General features: G+C 31.4%; 1 protein-coding gene across 1 annotated transcript; it reads left to right on the plus strand.

The window, feature by feature from the left end:
- The first annotated feature begins 432 nt into the window (after nt 1-432).
- On the plus strand, nt 433-7,098 carry LOC110632692 (KH domain-containing protein HEN4). Its single transcript, XM_021781005.2, is given in 8 exon segments — nt 433-1,213; nt 1,640-2,071; nt 2,266-2,535; nt 3,565-3,831; nt 3,910-4,200; nt 4,315-4,364; nt 5,873-5,996; nt 6,667-7,098. Coding segments are annotated over 8 exon segments (2,136 nt in total). The 5' UTR covers nt 433-646; the 3' UTR covers nt 6,802-7,098.
- The last annotated feature ends 6,255 nt before the right edge of the window (nt 7,099-13,353 follow it).

The following is a 13,353-nucleotide window of genomic DNA, read 5'->3' on the forward strand; positions in this document are numbered from 1 at the left end:
CAACCAACCAAACCCCTTTGCTTCTCTCCATTTCCTACCATTTTATTATTTTAATTTTTTTTTACAATTATTAATTTCTTTTCATCAATTAATTTTAATTATATTATAAAATTTTAAATTTAATTAAATCCTTAAAGTAAATATTTAATTATAACAGACTAAATGTTCAATTTTACCAATTAAAATGTTTAAATTTAACTATTTTTTGTTTAAATTAATTTAAAATTTAAAATTTAAATTTATTTTACTTTAAAAATTAAAAATTAAAAATTTTGACGAAACTCAATTTCTTATTTATTTTAGTAAAATTGAGTTTAAATTAAAAATTTTAAATTAATTTAAATAAAAATTAAAATAATTAAATTGAACATTAAGGGTAAAACTGACATTAAGCCATAATGATACAGTATCTACCAAACCAAGTAACCAACCTTTCTTTACAAGATTGCAATTCAACTGGCGCGCGTATCACTCCCTCAGGCCCGGTCTTTCTCACTCACACTTCGAATCCCACGCTTCAGAGCTCATTACCCAACTGTACGGAGTTGCAGCTTGTCTGAACTGTACCGACAAACCAAACGCAAGAATACCCTCCTTTTCCAGGGAGGAGCGACTACAAGTCTTCGGATACGACGCCGTTTAATTAATGCAACACCGCGACTACCAATTCTCCAGCCACCGTCCCAGGCGGCGCCCCCGTCCCCCGCAGCCGATCTTGCTGCAACCCGGCCAGGTGGCATTCCGAGTCATCTGCCATGTTTCCATCATCGGCGGCCTAATCGGTCCTTCCGGCTCCATCATCTCTCAAATTCGACGCGACACCGACTGTACCATCCGCTGCGAAGAGCTAGTGCAAGGCTCGGACCACCGGGTTATCGTGGTAATCGGGCCGGCATCCCCCGGGAGGAGAATCGCGTTAAAGTCAATGGAGGGTGATGATGAGGATGAAAAGGAGCTCGTGTCGGTAGCGCAGGAGGCGGTGATTAGGGTTTGTGAGAGGATGTGGGAGGTTGGCGCTCATAGCGGACGGGTTGATGATAGTGAGAGGGGCGTGAGTGAGGGCTATTGTGGACTTCTGGCCGATACGACGCAGATTGGTGCCGTAGTAGGGAGAGGAGGGAAGAATGTCGTGAGAATGAGGAGATAGTGCGGGGCCCAGATTAGGATCCTGCCGGCCCCACAATGCGCTGCGAAGGACGATGAATTGATTCAGGTTTTTTCCCTATTGATCGTGTTCTTTGATTATATGCTTTTTTGTCTATTTCTTTTGTCGTTTCTTTTTTTTTTTTTTTTTTTGTGTTGGCAGACTTTTGTTTGGTTCGTTGGCAGTGAAAATAAGAGAAAATGAAAGAAAATTGAGAGATGATTTTGACTTTAGGCTTTGTTCCGCTTGGTTCTTTTCAACTGCAACAAGATATTTTCGTGAATTCCAATAGCTACTTTACTCTTGAGATAAATTTTGCTGTTAAGTGTGGATGATAAAAACAGATAACCTGAGCTTTCTAGGACATGGCTTCAATTTCTACAAAATTTTTGTTTCTTAGGGACAAATATCCAATTTGTGTTCAGTAAATGTGGTCTGTGGAACAAAAATATTGGTTCCTTCTTCCCATGTGAAAAAGATTTTATGTTATGGCAGATTACAGGTGATATTTTGGCTGTAAAGAAAGCACTGGTCGCTGTAACTGAATGTCTTCACGATTGTCCGCCGTATAACAAAGAACCAATGCTTTTGAACAGACCTGTTGAGAGAGCTTCCCACATTTCCTCTTCTGATCTGCATGCAGAGTTCTTCCCACATCTTAGTTCATTGTTACCACCTTTGATTGAAAATTCTGCAAATTCCCATTCATTATCCTCAGATGCTGATGAAGACCCCAACCAGGATGTGAAATCTACAAGACAAGAAGTTTCATTTAGGCTGCTTTGCTCCAATGGTGCAGCTGGGAGCATAATTGGCAAGAAAGGAACCATAGTAAGAACTCTACAGAATGAAACAGGTGCTTCTATCATGTTTGCAGCTCCAATAACTATGTCTGGTGCACGTGTAGTCACCATTTCTGCATTTGAGGTTAGTCATGCTACTATTGAACTACTTATTGACATGCTTATAGTTGTAGAAGCACTAGTACCAATTCTTACATTTATACATTAACACAGGTAGAATCTCACAATGGCTTGGTAGCATCTTTGCGTTTTGGGTTATCATCATCTCAATGCATATTATTTTTTCCATTGATCTTGGGTTGTTGTCATCTTTTGCAGAACCTTGAATCATCGTACTCTCCTGCACAAAAAGCTGTTATTCTTGTCTTTGCTAGATCTATTGAGCATGACATTGAAAAGGGGCATTCATCAGGCTTGATTAAGGGTAGTACTGTAACTGCAAGGCTCCTAGTGGCATCAGATGTTGTTTGTTGCCTGATTGGGAATGGTGGTGGGATAGATTCTGAAATGACAGAATTAGCTGATATACGGATCTTAGAAGGGAAACATGTCATGGATTGTACTTCAGAAAATGATGTAGTAATAGAGGTGTGGTTATGACTGTATTGTTTGCTTCATCATTTTCTGTCTGAGCTGGTGAATTGTATAAAATGGATTTTAAGAATTTCCGCTGCACTATTATATAAATACAACTACGACCAGTTGATATTGCCACTCAGGTTGATCTTTTTATGCTGGAAATATTATGGTTTACAAGCTTATAAAAGTTCTCTGTCGCTATCCAAATATAATCAAAATTTTGCATCACAATACCTTCTCTATCATGTACTTTATTTCAATTTTACCTTTGCATTTGACATGTTAGAAGTTCTGATGCTTCTATGATCAACTATCATTGTATATGCTTGAAATAGGCATTTAATTCTTTTCTTTTTTTTAATATTCCTTATAACTTCTCTTCTGAATTATTTTATCGAATTTTTTGTAACATCGTATTGAAATGCCCTTGCACTTTTAGTGTGGTTGGATGCATAGAAGCAATATGGGACGCCACAAATATTTATAATTACATTTATTGGGTTTATATTATTGCATCTTTGTAATCTTTACATTCAGTATTTCGTATATTGATCTGCATTAATTGCTGAGACTTAGAATATGCATGTTTGGTGTAATGTGGTATGATTCTCATTTGTTATTGCCCTTATGGTAACTTCAGAAAAATTCCCTCAAGTTCTATTGATGACATCAGTTTTTACTACCTACATAATATGAAATATGGATAGGAAAAGTTTAAACCTAATAGGAATGATAGAAAAAACCCTAAAATATACCAATCCTAATTTTATTGTATTCTTTAATTAATATTTTATGATTCTCTGATAGATAGGGTTTCTTCTTAATTTTATTCAGAAACTTTATCTGATATAGGTGCTTGAATGTTATCACATAGACTTTAGAACGTCCCATTTGTAAAGGTTGGTTGTCTGGCTAATTGGTAGAGACTCTAGGTTTCTACAGAAAATTTGGGTTATTTTTCTTTAAATTTCAATTATCAACGTACTTTGGAAACCATGTGCCAATCAAATTATACTGAAATTGTTGTACTTTTTGCAGATCACTGGTGAGTATAAAAATGTACAGAATGCTCTGTTTCTAGTTACTAGGAAACTGAGGGATAATCTTTCTCGTACTGAACTGCTCAATGAAGTGAGAACAAGGAGTCCCCATGGAAGAGTAATGGAGATTGCTTCTCCTAGATTGCAGCAACCAATCCTATCTCTTAATTCTGATCGAGAATGTAGTTTGAAAGGAGGAATGGATCGGCTTGGACTTTCCAACAACTTGGGCAATGCCTCTTCGTCGGGACAGCGGTCACCACAGGTAGCAGGATTTCTTCCTTATTTTGCAGTTTTTATGTTTAGTTCCGACTGAGGGCCTTCTTGTTTTGTGTGATTGCAGAAATTTGGAAAAACGCATGCAACAACTATTAAAAATAATGGAAACAGCTCAACTTTGTCTGGTGGGTGTTCAGAACTTGAAAGGTCACTTCACTTGTTTCTGCCCAAAGAGGTGCTTAAAGAGGTAGGTGCAAGGAGTCCTGGTGGAGTGAGAGAGACTACTTGTCATGAATCACATTCACCATCAGACCTAGCTTCTGATCTCATTCAAGAAACTATTTTAACAAAAGAAAAAAATCAACCTGGACTCTCCAACATTGGCAGTCGTTCATCTGCATTGCATATGCAACAGGTAACTGGTTTCTTATTCCTTTATTTTGAATTTTATACTGTTCTTTCTCATTCTTTAAGGAGTTGGATCTCTGTCCAAGGACCTCAGTGTTTGAAAGTGGGTATATGATTGCAGACTGCAGGAAAAGGCTCAACAACTTTTGGAGGGAGTGTAGAACTTGACAGGTCAGCACCGCACAACACAAATTATTCAACCTTGATTTTCTTTTTATCGTTTCTTTCTATATTCCCTGTCTTATCCTTTGCTACATGGTGGAACTATTCATGATCACACTCTACTTTTGGATTTATTGTTGAACATTTATTGACAATTATTATGTAATCAAAGGATACTTTGTTTACAGTGTCTTGGATAGGTTTTGAAAATGGCCATAATATTAGGGTGGAGAAACTAAATATAGAATTTAAGTTAACTATTTTCAATATATTTATTAAATACATCTCCGTTTTCGTATAATGGCAATGGAAGTGAACAAAATGTATGAATTTCAAATTTAATAACATATTTAAGTGGTTGGTATAAAAGAGATTAATAAAATTATCCACTGTATTAGTAATATACAGTTTTGTTTGCATTCATAGTAACAAATTCATAATTAAGTAAAAACATTTGGCATAAACATACTGTATGTATTTTTGTATGACTCTTGTGGAAGTGTAGCTTGGTTATTGTTGATAAATAACTATTATCATTAATAATTTTGGTAAGATCTGCACTGGTGAGCTTGAATATGTTAATGCCAAAGTTTTTAGGCTGTTCATAATATTTTATTACTTTTTACATTTTACTTTAGAATTTTATTCTTGTTTTGGTAAATTTACTGTTGTCATGTCAATATATTTATAATAGTTTAGCACTAATAACAGGTCGCTTTTTCTTAATTTTTAATTGAAATTACTAGTATCTTTTTAAAAATTTATAAGTATTCTTTGTGTTAGTTTTAAATAACAGATTTTCTTTTGGTTGCATTTCTTGCATTTACGTACTCATTCTGCACAGCATAGATGAGATAACTAGTATTTAATGACAAATTTATTAGATTGCAAGATATAAAGTTAACAGCTAATATAATGCAACAAAACAAAATTATTTATTATTGAAAAGTTGCTGAAAGTTACAAATAAATTCTTTTTATATATAAATTTGGCTGAATTCTAGAAACAAAGACCTTAATTTGTCTGCTTTTATTGTTTGTGGATAGGCATCAGTGATCAGACAGGTTACTTCACATGTCATCCTTGTGTGATGATCTGTGGTAAAGTTTTATTTTTTTGCTCCAATTGAATTACCTATATAGCCAATGATAATGAGTCTTGTCTGTAATGGTCTAAGTGATCATATTGTAGTAGGATGAGTCTTGACAAAGGCTTTAAAAAATCATTGCTCTTTCAATCAGGGAGCCAAGGACTTCACTTACCAAGAACCTTTGCTTTGTTAATAACATTGCTTGTTCTGGTATTGGCACTAAATGGCATTTGGTAATGGTTCTTAACACATGTTCGTAAGGCATCACTATATTGTCCTAGATCCGGCAGCTTGTCATTGCCTGCTACATCTTGAAAAAGAAAATAAAATGTTGCTTACCCCATCTTTTTTCATCATCTAATGTCTATAGATGTAAAATTTCTTAGAATGGATTTCGCATGCATGTAACCACTCTTCGTGCTTACAGTAGTTTGCGCCGTCGAAAAAGATCTGCTATAGTGGCAAATACAACCTTGGAGCTGATAGTCTCTGAAGATATTCTTGGTTCTATTTATGGTGATGATGGCAACAATCTGGCTAGATTAAGACAGGTAATTATCTGTTTGCCAACCATAGAAAGGAAGAATAGGAGGATTAGAAACTGCTTGGTTTTATCAAATTGATAAATAAGTTATTTCCAGCCAACTAATTTTGGCAATACAATAGGAAAATATAATAGCATGAAATAGGAGTTTGGAAGTTTAAAATTTTGGTTTGTGTTAATTTGTAGTGTTTGGCACTAACAGCTGATCACAAATAGTTCAAAATGAATCTCCAATTATAATATATGCACTGGTTCTGCAATTGAGTATAATTATACTAAAATATTAAATCAAGATAGACTGATAACTTAATTAAATAAGGGCTGTACTGTGCAATCATGATCAATTGGTGAAAGATTTAGATCCAGTGTGTTGTAGTAGAAGGGTATTTGTGTATTGGATTCCACTAGTGCTTTATTTTTCCCCAGTCTAGTAGCAACTTCCTTATGCAATAAGCACATGATTCTATCAATTTTTTTCAATCAATAAGAGATTATGTTCTGTCATTCGGCTATAACAACTTTTAGTGTTGATCTCTCTCATGAACACTCAAAATCAGATAATCTGTGGATGACATACAGATCAAAACAAGCGTGCGCAGGCGCGTGCGCGCGCACGCACACACGCACACAGATGCATGTATTTTGTTACTAATTGACAAGTGGTTTCATTTCATCAGATTTCAGGTGCAAGAGTTGAAGTGCGTGATCCATCTCCCAGCAAGAGTGAGAGAATGGTGGTTATATCAGGGACACCAGATCAAACCAGGGCAGCACAGAGCTTGCTTCAAGCCTTCATTTTAGCCGACCAGTAATTTACATACTACAATCTAACCAAATATAGTTTGCAGCAGATTGTTGGACGTAGATGTCATTTGTGTATATTTCCACTCGAAGCATGGACATATCTTACGTGTGTGGTTCAGTGTCAACGTGGAAATGCTAACTTTTATGTAGGGTGAGGTTTCCCAGCAAGATCAAAGCCGTAGAAGAGGTCTTTCTAACAGGTTCTTGAGATTTGGAAGTGCAGAGTACAATTACACTGGATTTGTTGATATTTAATTGCAAAACTTGACATGATATCATATGCTTTTAATATCTTGTTAGATCAATCGTTTACCTTTCCCTTTTATTTTTATTTTTTTAATAATAAGAGGATTTTGTTGAATGATTAGAACCAAGAAAAATTTAGAATGAGCACATCATCCTGTTCCCAGGTCAGCCGTCCTTCCATTAACTTCCAACCTAGATGCTATGCTAAGTTTAAAAAAAAAAAACTGGTAAAAATGTTACAATCAAAGCCAAGAGTGCGGCCTGAACCATGAACCAAACCATGACTGCCAAGCATCTGCGATAGATCACTGTTATCATGAACGGTGTTCAGGGAATCTGTTTTAGTGTATATGTATAATATAATGTGTGGGCTCATTTAGGGGCTTTTTAGTAAATTGAGAATGAAAAATAAAAGAAAGGCATTTAATTTCAATTACAATAAGGCCCAGCACATCAATTAATTTAGCATACCTGCAAACCACTGAACTGTTACACTAATCATTCAAAATTGTTTTTTTTTTCTAATTATTTAATCTTTTTGAAATCTTTTTTTATTTCTCCTGTGAACAATATACCTTTTTTTTCTTAAAAATTATTCCTTTTAAAGGTTGTTTATTGTTTTTACATAATATATTAAGATGATAACCACATTAAAACAAATCCATCTTTACCATTTGAATATTATATTTTTATTTTTTAAATTGTTTTCTATAATAATTTATTCTTTTTCATAATATATTAAAATATATCCATATTCAATATTCACAAATACAATAATTTTTTTTAAAAAAAATTGTTTTATTTAATTGTTTACTCTTGTACTATACAATTTATCTTCTTTTTTATCTGTTACTTTTTAATTTTTAAAAGTTATATATTCTTTTTTTAATATATTAAAATAATATTCACATTGATTATTCATAAATAAATTTTCTCCCTTTTATTTTTAAAAAATTATTTACTCCTTTTGCACATAAATGCCAATCTATTCAATGCTTTATTCTATCGACTTCATCAAACACCCAAATCACCTTTCACTTTTTAAAAAATCTTTTTAATTTCAATTAATTTTAATATTTTAATATTCAACCGTTACTTTTATAATCATTTAATTTTTTTTTATTTTATATTAATATTTTTATTTAATTTATTTATACTAATTATTACTCTGTTATTAAAATAACTTTATAGATAAACATACTTAAAACATTAAAAAATAAAAATAATTTGTAAATCTACATCAACGCGCGCGGGTGAGTTTGCTTGTTTCAACGAAACTAAAATTTCCAAGGAAAGGACACCACTGATGCAACCCAACTTCAAAACACATAACAGAACAAAAACCCCTTTTTATTTTCTTCATCGTTATAAGAGAACAAAACATCACCGAGCAAAATTCAAGGATCAGCAAACGGAGCAAAACTAGGCAGCCCATCAATCACTACATAGCAGCAAAACTCAATGCATACCAGCAACTCATTAGATATTATTCAAAATTGATAGGCAAAAACATTGGTGGATTTAGAAATTTTTTAAGATAACATATAAAAAATAAATAATAAAATATTATAAAAAATTAAAAATATAATATTAATATTTTATAATTAAATTTAATAAATTCTAAATACCTTGAAAATTATGAAAAAATATATTATTATTAATACTATTAAATATACATTTCTATACAAACAACTAAAAGTCATTTATCAATTTATCACGTATATAATTATATCATTTTATCTTAATAATATATATTTTTTAATATAATTAATTTTGATCGGGAGAAACTTTAATTTTGAAAATCACTCAGTATTACTAAATTAAAGTTAATTGATAAAGTTTAAGCGTCTGTTATATAATTCTAGCAGCGTCTTGTATAATAATGGGCTAAAGTCTATTATTTGAATCACCAAGTGTCTACTGCTACATAATAATTACTTTAGATATTCAAGTTAATAATTGAACTTCAGGGATTTTTCCCCCTTTGGGGTTAAAAGCTTGTAGGATCTTTAAATCATTCACTTGGGGTCACTCACTTCCGTGTAAATCATTAAATTATAGGTGTTAAAAAGTCTCAGAAAATGGAGCTATGAGACTCAAATTATTAATGTGGTTGGGATTTGGACAAGGATTTTAGGTTCAAGTGTTCATGGCTAGTTGCACCAAGACAAAGAAAAGCATGCAAAGGTTTCAAAGAAAAATGAAGTTAGGCTAATTAAATTTCTGCTTTATTTATTAATGAATTGTTTATTCTCAACAAAGAATGCTATGTAGTTCAACAGATGCAGCAGAAAAACCTATTGTAGCCCATTCAGGCAGAACTTCCCTCACATCAACGGCATACGACAAGCTGAAATTTTCCTCCATTACTGAATTGGCAAAGATGCTCAAGGTCTTGGCAGTAGAGTCATAACTCACCCCATGCATTTACCACAGATTCCACTGGCACTGACACCTAACCACGGAGCATATACCACAGATTCAATGGAGTAGATGTTAATGTCTATATGATTATAGATTGGATCCCATGAGTTCTAATAAGAATCAAACTCAACAACAACAATTTGATTCTCTATGCATCCCTTGAAATGCATCACAGTCCTATTTTAGATGCATAATGGGAGAAGAGAAGGGGAAAAAAAGTTTCTTAGCATCATCCCTTGAAATGTTGTCTTAAAGTCTTAATCAACAAATTACGATATATATATATATATATATATATATATATATATATATATATATATATATATATATATATATATATATATATATAATTCAAGATTAATAATACGCTATTTGACAAAACCTAATTACTTAAAATAAAGCAAGATTGGTTTTGAACATACTATTAGATCAGAGTGAAACTTCATCAATTTGCATATGAGCTCCAATTTAATTAGATAATATAAACTCTCATAAATGTTGTGTCTAAGGTTTTATGTTTTAATAATTTCTAAATGTTTCATGTCTATGATTGAACACAAAAATAACTTTAATTATGATGCATCCCATCTTATTTTAAGAAATCTCACTTCTTATATTAGAAAGTGTTATGATATAACTTGAATTTTGGATATAATTTTTATGAGTTTGAATTATAATATGATCCGAAAAGGTTATGGTGCTGTGCAATCGGAATGAGATATTATTCTAATCAATTTTTCTACATTTATTTTGATTATATGATTTTTTTCATTTTTTATGTTTAAACATTTGATTAATTATTTTTTTTTAGCTTAAATTTAAAAAAAAAATAAATGAGAAGATGTGATTAAAAATATAAGTAAAAGGAGAGAAAAAATTAAAAATTAAGTTAATAATATTTTAATAATATTTGATATATTATTTTATTATTATTTTTTTATTAATATGAAGTTTTTTAAAATAAATGAAAATAAAAAACTACTGAATAAATTGATAAAATTAAGAGGAATCGCTAAAATTGTTATATAATAAATGAAAAAATTTGGATTATTTTGTGAATTGATGAGTTTAATTATTTTTAATTAAATTTATTGCTAAAATTGAAAACAATTAAAAAGATTTATTTATGATCAAATTGATAAAATTTAAAGTTTTAACTAAAATTGATAATTGAAATAAAAGTTTTAATTTTTTTTATTTAAAAAAAAAAGAAAAAATAACATAGTAAAGGGTATAAAAGTAAATTAACTATTCAAAGAACTTTTTATTGTGTAAAAATCAGGATAAAACTGTCAATTTGTAATTTGCCCTTATTTATTTTGCATGGACCAAACCCAAAAAAAAAGTACAATTTTTCTTCTTTTTAATCAAACCATTAATGCTTGATGAGTCCTTACAGAAGCAAACTCTCCTATGTCAAAGAGACGCTGTCTCATGATCCCAAGCCATACCCTGTTATCCTCATCATCTTGGCCTTCATTGTTCACATTTTGTTTCCATATTACCTGTCGTTTGAATCAATGATAAAATCCAAAAGACGAATGATGCGATGGCTACTCCTAATCATGCCTATTTTCATATTCAAAATCTCCCATTGCTCGCCACCGCCAATGTTGTCCTCCAGCCGTAGTTTCAATAAATCAAGATGGTGTGGTAGCTTTTTTCAAGCGTTTAGGGACCGGTGCTTCTCCGAGGGATACACGCCTTTGATCGCTGTTGCTCTGGTGGTAATAATTCTTGTTATGGGCCAACACCAGTCTGCCATGCATGATAATTGGCTGCCCTTTGGGAAGTAATTCATTTATTAATTACTAGTTTAAAAGTGCATTAGGGTTTTCTATGCTATAAATTCAAGGGTTAATTTGAATTCACAATTAGATTAATGAAATTTAATAATTGAGTTTATCTAAAAGAGTATAAAATTTAGGGTTTCAGTATATATCAGACTTTTGCTTTGCAGCGACGAAGGACGGCCACGTAGTGGCATAGAAACCTATAACGGCATGTTCAGGTAACACTTCCCTCAGATCAACCGTATACGAAGGGAACGAACGGCTGCGATACGCACCGGATACTGGATTCCTAACGTCAGTCGTCACAAGCACTCTTATGTTGAAGTGGAGTTGTTCTCCACCCTTGCATATGCGCCACTGATCCACTAGAAACGACCCAGGTAAAACTTTCCCGAGATTCAATGGATCGTTTTACGTTAATTCCCATATGATTATAGAATAGATCCCATGTCCATGTGTTCCTGTACTAATCGACTCAAAATTGATTAAACTTAAGGAGCCAATTAATCAGGGAAGTTAACATAGAATACTCCCATTTTTATACTTTCACCCACATATCTTCAGAATTCATCTTCCATGATTTGTTACAGGTCCATATATTTTAGTACACCGGAAGCATTATATTGCTTATTCACTCACATAAATATGGATTTACCTCTCACAATTCAGGGAGGAATCCACTTGTATGTGAATATAATGAACACTACAATTCTGTTATGTTGGAAGGGAAACAGTCTCGCATATATTTTTTGGCATGTCAACACTCATGATTAGTGTGGAGTTGGTTTGTGAATTGGAGGAATATATCCTTTTGCCTCTCTGCTTCTGTATTTGAATTGCTTGATGAATGATGCTTTCTTGCTAACGGTGCTTTTCAAAGGAAATTTTGATGCAATTTATCTTTTGCTATTTTATGGTTATCATGGTGGGCATTTGCCAAAACTGTGTGTTAAGCTAAAAAATTTCTTGTTTCTGTGTGTGAGAAGAAGAAATTCTCAAACTAAAGTGAATCTATCAACCATAAAAAGAAATTAAAAAAGTCAGCATATGATATCGACATTAGAAGAATCGATTTCAAAGTTTTTTTAAACAAAACTCCATGGTTGCCGATAGTTATATTATGGCATGCAGAGCGCTGTCAGATGGTACAGTAACAAACTGACTCTTATAATGCTGGTAACTATTGCCCTGCTGTCTCTCATGCCAAAACAACTTATTTATTCATTCGATTTGTGAAATGGATAAGCATATATAAAGTTGACATACCAAAAACTCGGAGGAAATTCATTTTCATAAAATTATTATTATATGAATTAATAATTGTGTTAAATAATAAATTAAATGTTTTTTCATAAATTAATGTCTATAAATCATGAATTAAATTTTTTTAAAATTAATGTCTTAATTCATGACTGAAAAAATATTACAATGAATATTCATTATGATTTATAGACTTTCTTTATTGAATTATTTCTGATTATTTAAAGTTAATAAAATATATGATTTATAAAAATTATGATTATTGTTTAATAAAATATAATTTATAAATTTTTATTAATTATAATAATTAATGTTTCTGCACTTAATTGTATATAATAACTTTTGCCATATCTATATAATGTTTTAGTTAAACCATCAGATTATATATATTGTTAATAAAGATCCGAAAGAAAAATTTTTTCTCCCGTCGTTAAAGTCCTTTTTATGATTCTACAAGTTTTCTTTTCCTTTATCTAAGCATAGTATTTATTTTTTATTTCAAATTTAATTTTAGTTTAGCTAAGTTTATGTTTTTAAATTGGAACGGAATTAAGAAAAATAGAATTTTATTAATTAAAATCTAGAGTATTAATTATTAGTATAATTAAAAGCCATTTAAATTGGAATTTTTTTTTAACATAAATTCACAATTTTTTTAAAGAAATATGAATTTATTAATTAATTTTTTACAAAATTTTAATTTATTGTAATTAGTTATGTAGAACTACAAGTAAGGTAGAAATTTTAAAGTTATCAAAAAAAAAAAAAAACTCTAAAATGAATATAAATAATTAAAAATAATAAAACGGTAAATAATATAAAATTTAAGGATATTTT

The sequence above is a fragment of the Hevea brasiliensis genome, chromosome 10 (genome assembly GCF_030052815.1).
Source record: "Hevea brasiliensis isolate MT/VB/25A 57/8 chromosome 10, ASM3005281v1, whole genome shotgun sequence".
Classification (NCBI taxonomy): domain Eukaryota; kingdom Viridiplantae; phylum Streptophyta; class Magnoliopsida; order Malpighiales; family Euphorbiaceae; genus Hevea; species Hevea brasiliensis.